This window comes from Martes martes (genome assembly GCF_963455335.1).
Source record: "Martes martes genome assembly, chromosome: 13".
Lineage (NCBI taxonomy): Eukaryota > Metazoa > Chordata > Mammalia > Carnivora > Mustelidae > Martes > Martes martes.
This window is the reverse complement of record NC_137901.1, coordinates 49531744-49553491: the sequence shown is the minus strand read 5'-3', so window position 1 is coordinate 49553491 and position 21748 is coordinate 49531744. Positions and strand designations below refer to the sequence as shown.

Genomic DNA, 21748 nt, shown 5'->3' with positions numbered 1-21748 from the left:
CTTTCAAAACATGGATAATTGTTTATTCTTTTTTCTTTTGTATATGGTATAAAACAAAGTTTTACTTCTTTGTAAAATCATTACTCACTAGCATTAGGACAAATCAATACAAATCAATGTATTTATTTCTAAACTAGAACTGAGAGTCCAGAAATAAATCTTATTACATACATCTTATGAGCAAATGATTTTTAAAGGTGCTAGGGCAATTCCACAGGGAAAAGAGTAGTCTTCAACAAATGGTACTTGAAAAACTAGATACCAATTTGCAAAAGAATGGGATGGAATACCAACTACCAACTCCCCACTATACATAAAAATTAACTGAAAATGGATCAAAATAAAAATGGATCAGAGACCTAAATTTAAGAGCTTAAAACTCTTAACAAAATAGGAGTAAATATTTGTGACCTAGGATTAGTCAATGGTTTCACACGTAAGCTATACACATATAAAACACAAAAATTAAATTAATCAAAAATAAAAACTTGTGTGTTACAAAACAACATCAAGAAACTGAAGACAAGGGGCGCCTGGGTGGCTCAGTGGGTTAAAGCCTCTGCCTTCGGCTCAGGTCATGATCCCAGTATCTTGGGATGGAGCCCCGCATCGGGTTCTCTGCTCAACAGGGAGCCTGCTTCCCTTCCTCTCTCTCTGCCTGCCTCTGCCTACTTGTGATCTCTGTCTGTCAAATAAATAATAAATAAAATCTTAAAAAAAAAAAAAAGGTGAAGACAACTCATAAAATGAAAAATTTATAAATTATCTATCTGAAAAAGGACTTGTATCCAGAATATATAAAGAACACTTAGAACTGAATAATAAAAAGATGAACCATTTAAAACACAGGCAAAGGATTTAAACACACATCTCTCCAAAGATATACATGCCAGTAAGCACATGAAAGAATGCTCAACCTCACTAGTCATGATGTAAATGTAAATGACAACTACAAATGAGAGACGATTTTACCCTTAGAATGACTATAATCAAAGACATACAATAACAATACTGGCATGGAGGTGGAGAAATTGGAACTCCCTTACATTGGTGGTAAAATGGTGCCTAGCAGTTTGACAGTTCCTCAAAATGTTGTTTAACATAGTTACTATGTGGCCAAGCAAGCCACTCATAACCAAAAGAAATGAAAAAAACTGGTCTGCATAAAAACTTGTCCTTGAATGTTCATGGTAGCATGACTCAAAGGAGCCACAAACTAGAAATGAATCAAATGTTAACAGATGAACTGATCAACAAAATGCAGTCTGTTCATTAATAATGGGCTATTATTCAGAAATAAAAAAGAATGAAGTACTGATACATACTACAACATGAATAAACCCAGAAAATATTATGCTAAGTAAAAGAATCCAGTCACAAAAAGTCACCCACTGTATGATTCCATTTATATGAAATGTCCAGAACAGGAAAATCTGTAAGACAGAAAGTAGGGAAATGGTTGCCTAAAGCTGGAGGTGGGAATGGTAAAATGCGTGATTGCTTGTGAATATAAGGTTTCTTTGTGGTGGGGAAGAAAAGATCCTAGAATTAGACTGTTGTGATAGTTGTACAACCTGCTGAATAAAGACCATTTAACTGAATACCTTAAAGAGATGAATTATACAATAAAGCAGTATCTCAGTAAAGCTGCTAAAAAATTATACACATATTTATACACAAAACACTACTCACCAAAATGTGAGTGTCCCTTACCCACCAAAAGGACTCACATTTATCTTCTGTCTTACCTTTTAAGGGCATCTTTGAGTTCAGGCACAGAACGAATACACTGAACTGTAGCATTCATGTAGCAAGTGTTACCAAGGTTTGTCAATCCACATGGTAATTCCATCTGTAAAGGACAAGGATTAAAACATTTTTTTTAAATGACATAGCATATATAAAATCACTAAAGTTCACACTTTGAAGTATAATTTACCAACTCATACCAATTTATATTCCAACTTTACCCAAAAATAACAGTTTTACACTCCTAACAGAAATGTTCACTTGCATTATGTTGACATTCTGTTTTAATTCCCTTCTCAAAAATATTGAAAGCCTCTTTTCCCATAAAATAATAGCACTGTTAGCACTGCCCAACACTTATTTATTAAAGACACTAATTGACTTTACACTGAATTATCCAATCATATCAGGACTCCTCAAGCCAATTCCAAAAATAAAACCTTTTAGTTCTAAAAACATACATCTTGGGGAGCCCAGGTCAGGCTCCACGTTCAGTGTGGAGTCTGCTGGAGATTTTCTCTCCCTCTCCCTCTGCCCTTCCCCCCCCAACTCACCCATGTGCTTTAATAAAATCTTCAAAATAAACAAGAACATATATCTTGATATTACCAATTAAATCTTCAAAACACTTATTTTTTTTAAAGATTTATTTATTTTAGAGAGACAGTGTGTGCACTTGAGCAGGGGAAGGGGCAAAGGAAGAGGGAGAGAATCTCAAGCAGACTCTTCTTAGAGGTGGAGCCCATCATAGGGCTTGATTCCACGACCCTGATATCATGACCTGAGCTGAAATCAAGAGTCAGACGCTTAACCGACTGAGCTACCCAGGCGCCCCAAATCTTTAAAACGTTTAGATGCTACTTTCTGAAAGGCATCTTAGTACCTGTAGCAATCATTTTTATACAAAACGTGGTATATCTTACCGCAGATGCTAACTGTTCTTCTGTCATGTCTTCTACAAAGACAGTTTTAGCTGAGGGTTCCTCAGGAAGAGCATCTGCTGACCCCATCATTAGTAGAGTCATACCCTGTTTTAAAAAAAATTTCATTTCATAAAAATGCTCAGAAGTTGATAATGCTTATGTCCAATGAAAGAAGCCAGACACAGAAAAATAAAACATACTGTATGCTTGTATTTGCCAGAAAAGGTAAATCTACAGACACAAGGCAGACTAGCGATTGCTAAGACTAAAGGTGGGAAGAGGGAGTGACTTTAAACAGACACCTATTTCTTTCTGGGGTGATGGAAATGTTCTGAAATTAGATTGTGGTGAAGGTTACACAATTCTTGTCAATACTAAAAATCACCAACAGTTAAAAAAAAAAAAAAAAGTACTGAGGTGGCTGCTTCAAGCCAAAGGTCCCCTGCTTATATTCAAAGGGGCACAAAGAAACTTTTCAGAATGATAAAAGTTCTGTATCTTGATTGTGGTGGTAGTTACATGACTGTATAGAACTACCCAAATTTAAACTGTATGCTAAAAATAGGTGAATTTTAATCCATATAAATTATACTTTAATGAAGCTAGGGAAAAATAAATACTGTCATAAAAATGATTGAGAGTGTTTAAAATACTGGAGGGGAGGGAATTCTCGAAATGATTATTAACATTTAGTGGAATCATTTCTCCCCATAACAAAGTGCAGATAGCATTCTTTTTGTGAAATGTCTATTGTATAACTGTAACAATTACTTATAATTGAATGGAATTATTTTGAGAGTACCAAACCCTCCATTATTGGAAAACATTACACCAAACACATAAATTAGTTCAAAATATCCACTTTTATAATTCTACACTATAGAATATATATAAGGGAAAATATATATATATATACATATATATATATATATATATAGGATATATATAAGGGAATATTTACATTCAACACATATGTAACATTCCATACAACAGAAAAACAATGAAGATGACACTGTCCCCTAAATCACATAATCCTGAAATGTTAACAATATCTTACTATGGAAGATATAAACACATAAGACAAAGAAAAGAGTAGGGAGGTTAAAAAAAAAAAAAAAAGAGCCAAAAAATGGAGGTTTAAGAAGAAAAAAAGACAGTAAGAGAAGATAGAAATTTCCACATGAGGATTAAAATTAGAAAGTTAAAAAGTTTGGGGCACCTGGCTAGCTTAGTCAGTAGAGCATGTGACTCTTGATCTCAGGATTGTAAGTCTGAGCCCCATGTTGGGTGTAGAGATTACTTAAAAATAAAACCTTAAAAAAACTTTTTTAAAAGAAAATTAGTAAGGATAACAAACTCAGTCCTGAGAGCACCTATGCTGAAATCCAGTAACCTTCATTCTACCACCCATTATTTTAACTTAAGCTTTCTGTGATAGCAGAAGGAATACTAAACCATCACTAAAAAATCTTTTTCCAAAGACTACCCTCAGGAAAACCAAATATTTAAAGGATGTACTAGCAAATAGTCTGTTATAAACATGATATAAAAGAAAGAAAATGGGGTGCCTGGGTGGCTCAGTCTTTACACATCTGCCTTCAGCCCAGGTCATGACCCCAAGGTCCTGGGATCAAGTCTCACATCAGGCTCCCTGCAGAGCGGGAAGCCTGCTTCTCCCTCTCCCACTTCCCCTGCTTGTGTGCTCACTCTCGCTATGTCTCTCCCTGTCAAATAAATAAAATCTTACAAAAGAAAAAAGAAAAGAAAGAATATCAGTAAATAACAGTAAATGTAAGAATATACCTGTAATATTTTAATAAGAAAACTATAAAGCTTTACTTAGGAATATGAAATACACCTAAATAATAAATTGAAAATAATTAACAGTTTCTAGACAGGAAAAATTACTATAAAGATGTGATTCTAAATTATTACATGAATTTAATTTTTTTGAAACTTTACAAAATGATTCATTCATATACCAGATTTATACCCATAATAACAGCTAAGAAATTTCTAAAAAATAAAGATTAAAACAATGCCATTTAAGAAGAAAATAGATTATACAATGAGGAATGTTGAGAAAAACTGAATAATTTAGAAAAAAAATATCATCAGTTCTCCACCTCACGGTATGCCATACCCAAAATGAATTAAAAGACTTAAGAAATAAAACAAAGCGTGCCTGGGTGGGTCAGTGGGTTAAGCGTCCGACACTTGGTTTCAGCTCAGGTCATGATCTCATGGGTAGAGAGTATTGAGCCCCACAACGATGGGCTCCACACTCAGCCAGGAGTCTGCATAAAGATTCCCTCCCTCAGCCCTTCCCCCAACCTGCGCGCACACGCTCACTCTCTTTCTCTTTAAAATAAATAAATAAATAAGACAAATAATTACAAAAACATGTAGGTGAATTAAAAAAACCTTGCTTTGCTGGAATATTTTCTAAAAGTGACATAAAAGATGAAAGGACTAATGTTACCACATAGTTCTTGAAAACTTCTATAAAACATTACCAGTCAAAATTTTAAAGGAAAAGGGTAAAAAGGTTACACTATATAGAAGCACATTAAAAAAAAAAATCAGTAAAGCAAACACAATAGAAAACTGGACAAAAGATACAAACAGCAGGGGCACCTGGGTGGCTCAGTGGGTTACGGCTCAGGTCATAAACTCAGGGTCCTGGGATCGAGGCCCACATCAGGCTCTCTGCTCAGCGGGGAGCCTGCTTCCCCCTCTCTCTCTGCCTGGCTCTCTGCCTACTTGTGATCTCTCTCTCTGTCAAATAAATAAATAAAATCTTAAAAAAAAAAATTTAATTAAAAAAAAAGATACAAACAGTAAACAAAAGGGCTTAAAATAAATTAAGCTTCTACCGTAAGAAGCTAGAAAAAGTATACAAATTAAAAGAAGGAAATAAAGCAAAGAGGTGAAATCAATAAAATAATAAATAAACAAAAGTTGATTCTCTTGGGTGGTAAATCCATGAAATTGACAAACCTCTGGGTAGGTAATGAAGAAAGTTAGAGAGAAACCACAATTTGCCAATACCAGGAAAAAAAAAAGAGAGAGAAAACATCACTAGAGACTCTAGAATTAAAGGATAGTAAGAATGTATTATGCCAATCAAGTTGATAATTTAAGCTGTAAATTAAATGGGCCAATTCCTTAAAAGATGTTATTATCAAAACAGATGTCAAAGAAAACATAACATCAAGACTCCTACATTTATTAAATACATTAGATTCCTAACTGAAAGTCTTCCCACAAAGAAAGCTCCAAGCTTCAATGGAGAATTCTATGAACCATTTAAAGAAAATCTCTTTCAGAAAACAGAAGAGGTGGGGATGCCTCCTAACCCATTTTACATGGCCAGGATTACACTGACAGCAAAAGCAGACAAAGACAAATAAAAAAACTATAAACTAGTAATTCTCACAACTAGAAACACAAAAATCCTTTACAAAATACCACCAAATAGAATCCAGCAATATATAAAAAGGAAAATACATAATGACTAAGTGGGGTTTAGCCCAAGAATGAAAGGATGGTTTACTGTTTAAAAGAGTCGATGTATTTATTTCACCACATTAACAAATTAAAGGATAAAAAATTGATCCTTGCAATAGACATGGAAAAATTATTTGAAAAATTCAACTTCCATTCATGAATAAAAACTCTCAGCAAATTACAAATAGAGGAGAACTTCCTCAAACTAATGATGAACATCTATAAAACAATTCCAACAAAAACTGGAGATTTTTCTCCTAGGATCAGGAAAAAAACCAATGATGTGTACAATGTCAACCACTTCTACTCAACATTGTGCTGAACATCCTAACCGGTGCAGTAAAGCAAGAGAAAAAAAAAAAAAAGAAATAAAAGGCATGCAGATTGAAAAGGAAAAAATAAAACCATTCTTATTTGCAACATGATTGTATCCTACCTACATAATCCTAAACACTAATATGTAAAAATCAGCAAAATCACAGGATACAATAATTAATTCTATTTGTATATGTTAGCAATAAATAACTGCAAAATGACATTTGAAAAATGCTATTTTTGATAGCATGAAATACCATGAAATATTTTATGACATTTAACAAAAAACATGTATACGATACTGTATTGAAAATAAAATGGTGCCTGGGTGGCTCAGCTAATTAAGCATCCAACTCTTGGTTTCAGCTCAGGTCATGATCTCATGGGTCGTGAGATCAAGCCCCTTGTTGGGCTCCATGCTCAGTAAGGAGTCTACTTGAAGATTTTCTCCCTTTGTCCCTTCCCTGATGCGCGTGCATGTGTGTGCATATTCTCTCTCTCAAATAAAAAAATCTTTAAAAAAAGAAAAGAAAAAAATAAATAAAATAGGGCCCCTGGGTGGTTCAGTAGGTTAAACGTCTGCCTTTGGCTCAGGTCATGATCCCAGGGTCCTGGGATCAAGCCCTGCATCGGACTCCCTGTTTGGCAAGGAGTCTGCTTCTCTCTCTTCTTCTGCCCCCCACTCAAGCACGTACTTTTGTTCTCAAATAAATAAATAAAATCTTTAAAACAAAAGAAAAAAATATATAAAACATTGTTGTGGGAAATTTTTTTCAGAAGATTCAAGATGTCCCGATTTGGGGGTTCTAGCTGGCTCCATCAGTTAAGCATCTGACTCTCGATTTTGGCTCAGGTCACGACCTCAGGGTTGTGAGATCAAGCCCGACATGGGGCTCCATGCTGTGCATGAAGCCTGCTTAAGATTCTCTCTCCCCAAATGAAAAGATGGGATTGGGAGGGAGACAAACCATAAAAGACTCAATCTCAAGAAACAGACTGAGGGTTGCTGGGGGGAGGGTGGACGGGAGAGGGTGGTGGGGAAATGGACATTGGGGAGGGTATGTGCTATGATGAGTGCTGTGAAATGTGTAAACCTGGCGATTCACAGACCTGTACCCCTGGGGATAAAAATACATTATATGTTTATTAAAATAAAAAAATTTTTTTAAAAATGGAAAAAAAAAAAAAAAAGATTCTCTCTCCCCGTATCCCAATGCCACTGGCCCTCCCCCGCCACTCATGCATACAAGCGCTCTTTCAAAATAGAAAAATGTTTAAAAAATTTTTAAAAAGACATCCCAGTTTGATATATAGTATCAATGTAATTTCAATCAAAATCCCAGAAGACTCTTGTAGAAAATAAACTGAGTCTAAAATGTCCAAAGGACACACAAAGACTTTAGAATAGCCAGTAAGTTTTGAAAAAGAAGAACAATCTGGACTCCTACTACTTGGATTTCAAGTCTTGAATAATCAAGATGGTGGGAGTGGGTACTGGTGTAAAGGTAAATATACAAATCAACAGAACAGAATCCAGAAATAGACTTACATGTGCTCATACAACTGAACATTCATATGAAAAAAATAAACCTTAACCACTACTTAACAACAAACACAAGAGTCTGCTCAAAACAGATGATATACCTAAGTATAAAAGATAAAACTTGTAAAAGTTTTAGAAAACAGAAGTCTCTTGTGACCTTGACACAGGCAAAGATTTCTTAGATGGGATACAAACAGTCAAAACCATATAAGAAAGAAACTGATAGGTTATACTTGAACAAAATTTAAAATTTCTACTCAAAAAAACATTTTTAAAAAGACAAATCAGAAACTGAGAGAAAATATCACAGCAGATATATCTCACAAAAGACTTGATCCCAGTATGTATTCTTTATATGCAAGTAAGAAAATAACCCATTTAAAAATATATAAAGATCTGAACAGACCTTTCACAAAAAGATATAAAAGGTACCAATAAGCTTAAAGCATTTTCATCATATAAATGTAAACTAAAACCACAAGGAAGTATCACTACACACCCACCAGAATGACTAAAAGAAAAAATGACTGACAACAGTCAAATGCTGTGATGGTAGAACAACTGGATCTATCATATACTGTTCATAAGAATGTAGAATGGTACAACCATCACTTTGGAAAGTATGTTAAACACATACTTAACTTCATAAGACCCAGCAATTTCACTCACAGGTTATTTACTCAAGAAAAAGGAAAATAAGCATCTACAAAAATGAAGGTTCCCAGCAGTTCTGTTCATAACAGTCAAAAAGTAGAAACAGAAATATCCATCAACAGATGAACATGCGTGTATACACACACACACATAAAAGGGACCAAAATTTTACAATGGGCAAAACTACCCAACATATGGAATTGTAGTCTCAAAAAAGAGGAGGGAGAAGGGCACACAGAAAACAAACTTAAATAGCTAAAACTTTTCCAAATTTAATAAAAACTATAAACTCACAAATCCAAGAAACTCAGAATAAATATAAGCAAACCTCTCCAAGACATGTAATTAAATTGCTGAAAAGCAATCTCAAAAGCATCAGGAGGAACAAGACATATTATATGCAAAGGAATTAAGAATGACAACTATGCAGATCAGAAGACATTTTTCATGTATTCAAAGAAAAAGTGTTAATCTTGAAATCTATACCTATTAAATATGTCTTTCAAAAATAAAGGTGAAATAAAGAGCTTTTCAGAAAAACAAAAGCAGAGAAAATTCATAGATATGCTCTGTAAGAAATGTGTAAGTTCCTGAAGCAGAAGAAAATGGTATCTGATGGAAATCTGTATTTGAATCCAAAAGAAGAATGCCAAAAATGGTAAATGAGTTTTAAACATTTTTACTCTCTTTAAATGATAAATGACTACTTAAGGCAAAAATAGGAATGAAGTATAAGATTTCTAACATGTGGAAGTAAACTGTATGACAACAATAGCACCAAGGACCAGGGAAATGGAGGCATACTATTTTAAGAATCTTATACTATACCTGAAGTCATTTGTTATTTAAGGCAGAGGATGATTAAAAATATGTAATATAAATCCTAAAGGAGCAGCTCAAAGTCATCATCTTAGCACCCTTATACCAAGAGTCAGCAAACTTTTCCTATTAAGGACCACATAATAAACATTTTAGGCTTTCTGGGCCATATACAGTCCATTAACAATGATCAATAAACTCAGATGACGAAAATAACATTGGTATGTTCTGGGACTACACAGAACCAAATGAGAAATATGTAACAGAAATGTATTAGAAAAAGGCCCAAATAATTGGAGATGAAACAACATAATTCTAAACAATCTATAGGTAAAAGAGCAAAAAACTAAACAATATAAACACCCACAACATAAGAAAATACTTAAATGCATAATAAAAACATAGCACATCAAAAGTTGTGGCTACAACTACAAGTGATTAAACAGAAAATAATAATTTTAAGTGTCTACATAAGGAAAGAAGGTATTAAAAAAAATCAATGATTTAAGCACACACCTAAAAAAGCAAGAAATTGAAGCAATTTAAACCCAAGGCAGAAAAAAAGAAAATAACGTAGAGTAAATATCAGTAAAGTGGAAAATGGATAATATATGAAGTAAACAAAGTAAACAATTGAAAAGAGTAATTGATAAATCCTTAGCAACACTGACCAAAAACAAAACACCAAAGACTTATCAGGTATGGGAAGGGGGGAACATCAACAAATAAAGATAACAGATATAAAAGAATAATTCATGAGCAGTCTCGATATTATGAACAACTTCATGCCAATAAATTCAATATATTTAAACAAATTTTCTCAAAGAGAAAATTCACCAAAACTGGCATAAAAAACAGAAAATCTAAATACCCTTTATCTATTAAAGAAATTTAAATATCAATCAAATTCTTAAAGAAAATCCAGGTCCAGATAAAATTCACTGGTAAATTATTTCAAGTATTTACAGAAATGCCAATCTTACATAAACTCATTTAGAAAAGAAAGAGCAATACATTCCCAAATAAAAATATTAATACCTCTCATGAACATATATACAAATATCTTTTTTTTTTAAATGAGAAAATTAAATCCAGCAATGTATAAAGGAGATAAATAAATCATGACTCAATGGGTTTGTCCCACTTCTCAAAGTGTTTGTGAACCCCTACTGGTCTCTGAAATTCTTTCAGAGCCAGCAAGATCAAAACTATTTTCATAATACTATGATGTTACTGTCCCTTTTTCACTGTGCTGTCATCTGCACTAATGGTGGTAAATCACTTGAGGCTAAAAATTTTTTAACAGTTTAGCACAATAAATTGGTAAAAATGATTACTGATTTTATTAAATCTTGACCTTTGAATACATTTCTTTGTGATATTCTGTCTTATGAAATGGGAAGTTCCCATTCAAAAAAGACTTACTTTCCTGGCAACCAAGATCTCCTTCAGTAGGTGAATAAAACTCTGGTACATCCATAAAATGGACTATATTCAGCACTAAAAAGAACTATACTATCAAAGCCATGCAGAGACATGGAGGAAATTTAAATACATATTACTAAGTGAAAGAAAGGACACATCTTGTAGGATTCCAAATACATGACACTCTAGAAAAAGGCCAAACAATGGAGACAGTAAAAATATCAATGGTTGTCAGGGGGTTGAAGGGCTGAATAGGCAGAGCACACAGAATTTTGGGTACAATAAAACTACTCTGTATGACACTATAATGGTGAATACATGTCATTATACATTTGTCCAAACCCACAGAATGTATAACACCAACAGTCAATCCTCACGTAAACCCTGGACTTTGGGCAACAATGATGTGTCAATATAAGTTCATCAATTATAACAAATGTGGGATGCTTGGGTGGCTCAGTTGGTTAAGCTTCTGCCTTTAGGTCAGGTACAGGGACCCAGGATCAAGTCCCACATGGGGCTCCTTGCCCAGCAGGGAGCCTGGCTTCTCCCTCTGCCTACTGTGCCCCCTGCTTGTGTGCTCACATACGTGCCTGCACTCTCTCTGACAAATAAAATCTTAAAAAAAAAAAATTATAACCAATGTGCCGTCCTGGTAGGAGATGCTGGTAATAGAGGAGGCTTCTGCCTGTGTGGGGAAGAGGATATATGGGAAAGCTCTGTTTCTTCCACTCATTTTTTGCTGTGAACCTAAAACTGTTCTACAAAATAAAGTCTATTAAAAATATATCAGATGAAGGGCACCTGGGTGACTTAGTCGGTTAAGCATCTGTCTTCGGCTCAGGTCATGATTCCAGGATCCTGGGATTGAGCCCCACATCGGGCTCCCTGCTCAGCGAAGAGCCTGCTTCTCCCTCTCCCTCTGCCTGCTCTTCTGCCTACTTACGCTCTCTTTGTCAAATAAATAAAATCTTAAAATATATATAGATATATGGGGCACCTCGTAGCTCAGTTGGTTAAGCATCCAATGCTTGATGTCCGTCTCAATTTTGGCTAAGGTCACGATCTCAAGGTTGTGAGATGGAGACCTGTGTCAGGCTCTTGCTAGGCACAGAGCCTGCTTAAGATTCTCTCTCTCTCACTTTTTCTGCCCCTACCCACTCCTTCTCTAAATAAATTACATACACACACACATATGAAAATAATCAATAGAAATAACACATCTGTATACCAAAACATGATCATTTTCTTCAGGATAGCTTGTGTTAAATATATGAGTTGCAAACCAGACTAGTTACTTTTTCAGTATCATTTTTACTTAAAACTACAAATTATGGGTTTTTATACTCAAGTACTTAGCCAATATTTCTCAAATAAATGAAGTGAGCTTGCTGCTTTAGGAAAAACAAATGACTACATAAAGTTGCCAATGACAAAATTAGAGCTTTCGAGTGAAAATTCGAATTTTATATCTGTCACTATATACTTGGCACCTTTTGAATTATAGCCAAGTAGATTTCTATGCACAAAAAGTCACTGATATGGTTTCTACCACAAACTAACCAATAATTAGCTATTACATGTTGAGTTTGGGTATACTATGAAAGATGAATGTTCACAATTTTATCAGAAAAGATACCTCCCTTTTGAAACTATTTATGTGAGGCCAGATTTACTATACATACCTCAACTAAAACAACTTATCGCAGCAGACTGAATGTAAAAGCAACTATGAGAATTCAATTATATTCTATTAAGATAGATTTTCAAGAGATTTGCGAAAATATAGAGCACTGCCAGTCCTTTCACAATCTTTCTGGGGAAACATTTAAAAATACAAAATTAGGGGCACCTGGGTGGCTCAGGCATTAGGCGTCTGCCTTCGGCTCAGGTCATGATCTCAGGGTCCTGGGATCGAGTCCCGCATTGGGCTCCCTGCTCAGCGGGGAGCCTGCTTCTCCCACTCCTACTCCCCCTGCTTGTGTTCCCCCCCGCTCTGTCAAATAAATAAATAAAATCTTAAAAAAAAAATACAAAATTAACATGTAATGGGTTTGTCATTGTTATTTCTAAATAAATAGACTTTTTAATTTGTTTTAATTTCTAATATGGTAAATGCCAATAGATATAAACTAATATATATGAAACTCTTTGGGGTTTAAAAATAATTTTTAAGAGTGCAATTAGGGCTGCAAAAAAAAATTTGAGGGTTGCACATCCCAGGAATGCAATATTTAACAATTAAAAGTCAATGAGGGATGCCTGAGTAGCTCAGTCAGTTAAGCGTCTGCCTACCGCTCAGGCCATGATCTCAGGTCCTGGGATAGAGCCCCACATCTGGCTCCCTGCTAGGTAGGGAGTCTGCTTCTCCCTCTCGCTCTGCTCCCCGCCCCCACCGGTTCATGCACTCTCTCGCTCTCTCTCTCAAATACACAAATAAATAAACTTAAAAAAAATTAAAAATAGGGGCGCCTGGGTGGCTCAGTGGGTTAAAGTCTCTGCCTTCAGCTCAGGTCATGATCCCAGAGTCCTGGGATGGAGCCCTGCATCGGGCTCTCTGCTCAGCAGGGAGCCTGCTTCCCTTCCTCTCTCACTGCCTGCCTCTCTGCCTACTTGTGATCTCTGTCTGTCAAATAAATAAATACAATCTTTAAAAAAATTAAGTAAATAAAAAATCAATGAGATTAACCAGATTATCAGAATAAAGTAGGAAAATCGTATGATCTTTTTTAAAACTTAACAAAATTCGACAGCCATTCATAATTTAAAAAGTCCTAGTGAACAAGTTAGGATAAGACAAAGATGACCATTCTCACCACTTTCTATTCAACATTGTATTATCAGAAGTCCTAACCTGGTGAAATAAGGCAATAATAAGAAATAAAAGTCATAAAGATTGGAAAGGAAGAAGTAAAAATACCTCTATTTGCAGATAACATGCTCATGTACATAAAAAACCCCAGTGGAATCTAGAAAATAACTAATGAAACTATTAAGTGAATTTAGCAAGGTCACAGGAGAAAATAAACTACGTTTTTATAACCTACCCATGAACACTGGAAAACAATTTTTTTAAAAATATCATTTAACAGCCACGAAACCTTAAGTACAAAGAATCTAACAAAAACCATGAAGATCCTACACTAAGAAGCTACAAACTCAGTTTAGGGGAATATAAAGACCTAAACAGAGTACATCATTTTAAGGATTTTATACTAAATACTGTCAAGATGGCCATTTTTCCCAAACTGAACAAAGAACCAATACGATCTTAAAATTCCAAAAGCCCATTTGCAAAAATTGACAGACTTACTCTAAAATTAAAAGGAAATGCAAAGAAGCTAAAACAGCTAAAATATTCTTGCAGAAGTTGGAGAACTTGTACTATCTCATTTCAAGACTTATTAAAAGCTTTAATCACTAAGACCACGTGTACTAGCACAAGTTATAATCAAATATATCAATGAAAGAGGAATCCAAAAGTAAATCTGCCATGGATTTTCCCAAGACAAGTCAACGGGAAAAAGAGAGTATTTTCAATAAATAGTGCTGGAACAACTGGATACATTTATGGAAAAAAGGCATCTGCAATGCATTTGTGTATAATAATTAAGAAACTGAATTATAGTAAATGCTCTTAGGATAATACTCACATTTTTTATTTTGATGTTTCCCCAATCATCATCCTGTTTTAAAAACAAATGAAAAACATTTAACCACCCCTGTAAAATTTGAACATATTCTAATAATCAATGAATTTTAAGCTACTCCAAAACAGAATTTTTTTTGCAGATTTTTACTTATTTAAAAAATAATTTTATTTTTAAAATTACTTATTAAAAAAAGTAAGTCTTACCTAAAATTACTATAATCAAAAGTATTTTGTTTTAAATGCAGTGTTACAGTCAGTAAGTCTTACAATTGCTTTAACTACATTGGGGGCTTGTGGGGGTGTAGGGAGGGAAAAAATGAAAACAAAAGGGGACCGGGGAGGGAGACAAACCTTAGGAGACTCAATCTCAGGAAACAAACTGAGGGTTGCTGGGTGGTGGCAGGGTGGTGGGGAGAGGGTGGCTGGGTTATGGACACTGGGGAGGGTATGTGCTATGGTGAGTGCTGTGAATTGTGTTAAGACTGATGACTCACAGACCTGTATCCCTGAAACAAATAATACATTATCTGTTAATAATTTTAAAAAAACAATTGCTTAAACTACAAGACACAACACAATCTAAAAAACAATAAACCTGACTGTACTAAACCTTGATGATAGATTATTAATTTTTCTCCATGTTTGTTACATGTATGCACCCAGCAAAACTAATAATTAGCTTATGTGACAGGAATTAAGAGTAACTTATGAAATAAGGTCTAAATATTATATAATTTACTGTCCAAAGCAAGAGATTCTTTTTTTCTTTTTCTTTTTTTTTTTCAAAGCAGGAGATTCTTAAGAATGAAAGTGCTATTAAAAATTATACCAGGAATAACAGAAGCAAACTACTCTTAAGGACATCTGCTGTGTCCACAAATGTTTTTCAAGTCCTAAATTTCACATCTATGAAGTAATTAAATATTTTCACTTCAATATATTCAATTAAAACAATTTTTTTTAATGCCATGACTGGCCCCCAGACATCTTGGCCTACCGCATACTGCAGCTAGACTCTTTCCCTTCACAGAATAAAGTCATTTCCACATAACTTTTCAGACAAAATGGCAGGCACCCAGTATGCTTCCCTTTGGTAGTGCCAATTTTTTCTTTGGGCATCATGCTTCAAAGTGCAAGAGTAACTTCCTAAATATCCTTCTCAGTTTAAGGTCCATTTCTATTAATCATAAGGAATGATAACTATATACATGCTCCCTCAGTTCCCTTATCTGAGGTCACACAAAGCTGAAAAAATGAACCGAGATTTGCTTGGCTTGTAAATCACATGCTCTTCTGGTAACCTGCTGTATGTTACTTAAATCTCTCTGATGCTAAGTTTTCTCATTTATTAAATTATAAAATACATTTATTCTCATTTTTTCAATATACAGAGTTGAGAATTAAAGAAAATAAAAGCCTGGCACAGAATAATTATTCAATAAGTGATTACTATTAGTAGTGAGTTTCATTTAATTACTATTTCTCTGTAATTCTCCATAGTACACCACCAGTATACAGCTCATCACAAATTCAGTTATCAAGTCACTAATGACTAAAAAGCTCATACTGCAACCTGGAGGGGAAACAATGTTTTCTTCACCAACATCAATTTCCTTGCCCACCTGACAGGGGCAACCAAGCCACATCTCTAAAGTTAACTACAGCTCTTGGCATTTCACACCTAACTCTTGAGGGTATTTTTTTTTAAAACTATACTTCCATAGTTTTACAAACAGTAATACTTTCATCTTTTTGTGGCCCGTCACCAATGACACCAGAAAGCTTAAGACTCCTAACTGTAGTCAATATGACCATCCCAAGGAAACTAAAGGAAAAACTATGTTTGCTCTTTTAACAGAAATACTTTCACCTACCTCCAAACAGGTTTTACATAGCAATTACTCCCTAAGTGATAAGAGCTCTTTTTCAATGAGTAGAATATGAAACAGGCCAAAAAAGTTAACAGTTCTCCAGTATTCCAGAAGTGAGGCTTTGGTAAAGATGTTGAAATATTCTGAATTTCAACATTTGAATGCATATACAAAAATACCTTCTGCAGTCTTTTTTTTTTAAATCTACCATATTGTTCCATATTTTTAAGAGATAAAATTTTTTCCACCCCATAACAGAAAACTACTAAGGATGTATAGATTTTTGTATTAATCTAAACAAAATAAAATATTTTTAACACACCCTCACCAAGAAAAAAATCCAAACAACAGAGATAAATGGAAAATTCCCCACTCCCCTGACTCCTATGAATATTCAGTGATACAATGCATTTTAAAATAAAAATTTTAATGATGCTTCTATAATATAGTGTTTTGAAATGGCTACAGTGTTCCTTTCTACACTAATATGAATAAGAAAGTTTTAAATTCACAGACTATACACTCTCAACAAATTAAAAAATATATATACCTCAAATGCTACATTTTCTGGTGTTTGTTTCCACTAATTATATAACAGTATATAATGAAAATCTGGACTAAATTTTACCTTCAATGTTCCTCCTTTCACCATAACTTTCTGTCTGGCCGGCTGGACTCCAGTGAGTGCAAAAAGCTGAGCCTTGAACACCATTGGAGGTTCATCAGTGTTCAATTCTACACCTTCAAATTTCTCCTTTCCCCATTTCACAGTAACTGCAAACAAAACCATAATTTATTTTTTTCATTTATAAAAATAAAGCATATTTAAAAAAATAAAATAATATAATATTTAAAACAGGTGTAGGAATGCATATTCTGAATTATAAGAAGAAAGTTTCCATGGGAGAATTGAAAGGTGTGGTTCCTATGCAAGAGGTGGTCAAATATTAAGAATCCAAATATTAGGGGCGCCTGGGTGGCTTAATGGGTTAAGGCCTCTGCCTTCGGCTCAGGTCATGATCCCAGGGTCCTGGGATCAAGCCCCGAATCGGGCTCTCTCCTCAGTGGGGAGCCTGCTTCCCCCTTTCTCTCTGCCTGCCTCTCCACCTACTTGAGATCTCTGTCTGTCAAATAAATAAAATCTTAAAAAAAAAAATCCAAAAATGAAAAGATGCAGAAATTTCAAAATTAAAAATAAATTTAAAAATACAGAAATCTTTCTTCAGTCATTTGGATGGCTATTAAAAAAAGAAGCCAACGAAGAAGAAAATACCAAGTGCTGGTGAGAATGTAGAAAAAATAGAACCCTTGAACATTCCTGATGGGAATATAGAACAGTACAGCCACTGCAGAAAAAAGTATGGTGGTTCCTCAAAAAATTAAGCTTACCATATGATCCAGGAATTCCATTTCTAAGTATATACTCAAAAGCATGAAGCAGGGACTCAAACTGCTATCTGTATACCCCTGTTCATAGTGCATTATTCCCAAAAGACTCAAAGATGTGAGTGACCCAAATGTCCATCAACAGATAAACAGATGAACAAAATGTGGTACAGACCTACAATGGATATTATTCAGCCTTTAAAAGTAATGAAATTCTTATACATACTATACAACATGGATGAACCTTGGAGACATTATGCTAAACAAAGTAAGCCAGAGGCCAAAAGTCAAAACATTATGATTTCCCTTATGTGAGGTACCTACAGTAGTCAAATTCACAGACAGAAAGTAGGATGATGGTTGCCAGGAGGCTGGAAGGAAGAGGAAATGGAGAGTTATTGTTCAATGGGTACAGAATTTCAGTGTAGGAACATGAAAAAGCTCTGAAGGTGGATGGTGATGATAGTCGCACAACAATATGAATGTACTTAATGCCAAAATGTACACTTAAAAATGGTTTAAGCAGTACATTTTTGGTTACATATATTTTACCATATAATAAAAAAAAGTCTATTGGCCTCATGAAATAACTTTTGAAATAACATAAAAGTAAACACAATATACATAGCTTGCCACTGAAAACTTCATACCTACTCAAATAAGAATCTCACAAGAGTTGTCTGTTTTCCCAATAAAACCAAAATATGAAAAACTAATCCTTACTCCAAATCCCAACTCCTTCACTAGTTCAATTAATGTGTTTAACATTCATTCAATAAGCCCCAGAACAAGCTCTAGGAAGATTCTATGAACTTATAATCTAATAAAAGAGAGAAAAGGGGGAGAAAAGGTAAAAATAATTAACAATACAATATAAATATAAATATTATAAATGTTAGAGGATCACAAAGGAATGCTTCATGAGTGAAAGATTGCCTGGAGGAAGTGGTAACTTCTCTTTGAGTTGAGTCTCAAAGAAAAAAATAAGTGTTAGCCTAAATATAAGCATTCCTGGAAAAGATAAGAAAAACATCAAAAGCATAAAACTGCATTTTGTGCTCTGAGATTTAAGTAATTCCCTGAGAGAGGGGGGAGGAAACTGAAACTGGAAGCTGGCCAAGGAGAAAGTCACAAAAGATAACATGTCATGCTAAAACAAACAGGCTTTGGGTTTTATGTTATAGAAATGCAGTATCTGTGAAAGGTTTTCATAAACGCCACTTTAGTCTGGTTTGAACATCAGAACGTTCTAGCAGCAGCTAGGAAAAATGGGTTTGAAGAGGACACAACTGTAATCTTGAAATAAACTAGGAACAGAGAACAATGTACAAGCAAAAGATTAAACTAAACTAAAACAGTACTAGAAATAATGAGGAGGAACCTCTCTGAAATTAATTTAGCTGTGTCACCATGAGCAAGTTCCTTAAACTTTTTGTTTATCCATCAAAGAGAATTATACTGGTGTCACAGGTTATGCTGAAGGTTAAAACAAAGCAACATGTATAAAAATACTAGCTTTGTGCCAGGTATACAGGTGTCCATTAATTTTAACAGCACTTATCCTTAACCATATACAAATCTATTTAATTTTCTACTAAAACTTATGAAATAGTACTTAAAATATTCTCATTTTAATATAGGGTTTTTTTGCAGAACCTGAAAATATAAATTCTCGATATGGAGAGGTCAAAGAAGAAACCGTAGAAATCTACTTCAATTCTCTCATTTTGGAAATAAGGGAAAGATATGGTTAAAATATTTAAGACAGAACTTAATGTTAAGATAGATAGTTTGGTGCATACAAGTATTTTTTGAGGAGAACAAAGAGAGGTTGGTGGTGTTGTATGAGTCTACCCGTGTGTTTAAGCATTAGCATACACTGGTATTTATCGCCATCACTTAATAAATAACCCCTCAATTCTACATTGCATAAATAGATTATTTCAAGTACCATTCTACTGTTAATCTTGGCTATAGAAAGAGGTTGAGCAATCATTAAAGCATTCAGTTCAAGATTCTAGAACACCAAGAATCCACATCGAAATTAAACATTGTTCCTTTGATTCATATCATTCTTTGGAAATGCTGAATCTTCAATAAAGAAATTATGATGGAGTTAGGAATGGCCAATGAATCACACATTCACTGCGAACCAAAGTCACCACATACGTTTTAGGTGCCATTTTGAAAAAGACTAGGAACAGCAAGGTCCATTAACTAAGTGAAAATGTGATCCCTGGCTAATACCTTGGCCTGCCTCAACCAAAATAAAATAAAAACTGCCAAACGCCACTTAAAAGGAAATGACGCCTGCGGGTATTTGTGTTCATCTAAGTCTCAAAGCTTAACATCATGCTTCAGACCTAGAAACCCAATATAACGTTTGATGAAAACAATAAGTCCACAATCTACCTCGGGATAAAACTGAAATTGGTACAAAAGGGGTGTTTGAGCCAAAGGCAGCAAGGGGTAAGCTATCGGAAGCTGTTAAGGGAAACCCGAAGCACCCTGAAAGCTAACCGTCCATCCCAGGTCCTTCCATCCCTCCCTTTCCTCAGGCTTCCCCCTCCCTACCCTCTCCTTCCGCAGCTACCACTGACGAGTCCAAGCAAATCCCACTACACTTCTAGCCTGGTCCCGGGGGCCTCGGGACACACCCTCACCTCTCCTGGCTCACTAGGACATGACAGAAAAACTGTTCTGCAGAGTCACCACTCCCAGAAGCTGACTCGCGCTCCCCATCCCCACTCCCACCCACCGGGGCCGGAAGGGACAGCGATCCCTCAGGTTGCAGAGCTCGGAAACAGCGGGCGGAGAGAAAGGGGCCAGGGTCGTCGCCCGCCGCAGTAGCCCCCACCAATGCCTGCCCGTCCCCTCCCCCGCCCCATGCTCAGCCGGGTGCTGGCCCTGCAGGCCCGGCCTACTCAGAGGCCTAGCGCAGGACGGAAGTGCAGGGCGAGGAAGGAGCTCACCGGAATAAAGCGGCATGGCGGCGGAAGAGGCGGCGGCGGTGCAGGAAGGCTGGGCCTGGCAAGGGCGACGAAGGGAAAGGAACGCGATGTAACTGTGGCGGCGGCCGAGGCAGAGGCGCAGTAGTGGCGGCAGCACGGGTGCGACGAGAGTCTCATTCAAACCGGCCACTGGCGATGACGCAGCAACACGCAGTTTGCCCGCCGCGGAACCACAGGGCGACTGCAGGAGAAGACCCGGCGGGCTGAGCCGGCGAGGCGGGGCCTGCAGGGTGGAGACCTGAGGGAGGTGGGAGCGGAGCCGCGCGAGGCGGCGGGCAAGCGCGGGCACGCGGCCCCTGCACCAGTACAGGTGCACGCCTGCGCATTGCCCTGTGCTGCCCGCGCCCGCCACAAAGTGGGCTGGCCCTGCCCTTCTGGCCTCCGCTGGATGCCAGCCATGGGCCTCGCAGCTGACTTTTAAGAAAGTCTTTCTCCCCTTTTTCGAAAGAGGGGTTCGATTTGAGCTGGGCATTTTTTCCCCCTTGTTAATATACCCGGTAAAAAAACCTCAGGCCTTGCTCGACCCCCCTCACCTGGGTCTACTTAATAAAAATAACCCGCTCTCCCTTTTAGGATTTTGTGACAAAATGCGTGTCAGAAGACTTTGAATGCTGCAGAGATAGGTCTGCCTTGATTGTGATGTGTTACTGTTGTTCCTCAAAACCGGTTTGGACTCTAGGTTGAATCCAGTGAGAAGAAAAAATAAAAATAAAATAATAAAATAAAATGCCCTACGATGGTGAGAGTTGCCCATAGCCTTTACTTGTCTTGGACCGGTTTCCCCAATCTGGAAAAAGAGGGAATTCAACTGGATTGTTTCTGAGGCCTCTTCAAACTCAAAATTGTCATGGGAAAGGTAAATTCAAGCATTCTAGATGAGAAGTAGAGTC

General features: G+C 36.0%; 1 protein-coding gene across 4 annotated transcripts in view; it reads right to left on the bottom strand.

Moving 5' to 3' along the window:
- Positions 1-21204, bottom strand: part of USP14 (ubiquitin specific peptidase 14) — a gene marked incomplete at its 5' end in the record, with an annotated part of 47014 nt that extends 25810 nt beyond the window's left edge. The window contains 5 exons of one of the 4 annotated variants that reach the window (XM_080821102.1): positions 1749-1852; positions 2673-2777; positions 14592-14624; positions 17090-17235; positions 20820-21204. In XM_080821102.1, the coding sequence (XP_080677228.1) occupies positions 1749-1852; positions 2673-2777; positions 14592-14624; positions 17090-17235; positions 20820-20835 (404 nt within the window). Of the gene's footprint in view, positions 1-1748; positions 1853-2672; positions 2778-14591; positions 14625-17089; positions 17252-18171; positions 18287-20819 lie in introns of those variants that run through there. The other 3 variants (XM_080821104.1, XM_080821105.1, XM_080821103.1) reach the window with 3 other exon arrangements.
- Between the last annotated feature and the right edge of the window lie 544 nt (positions 21205-21748).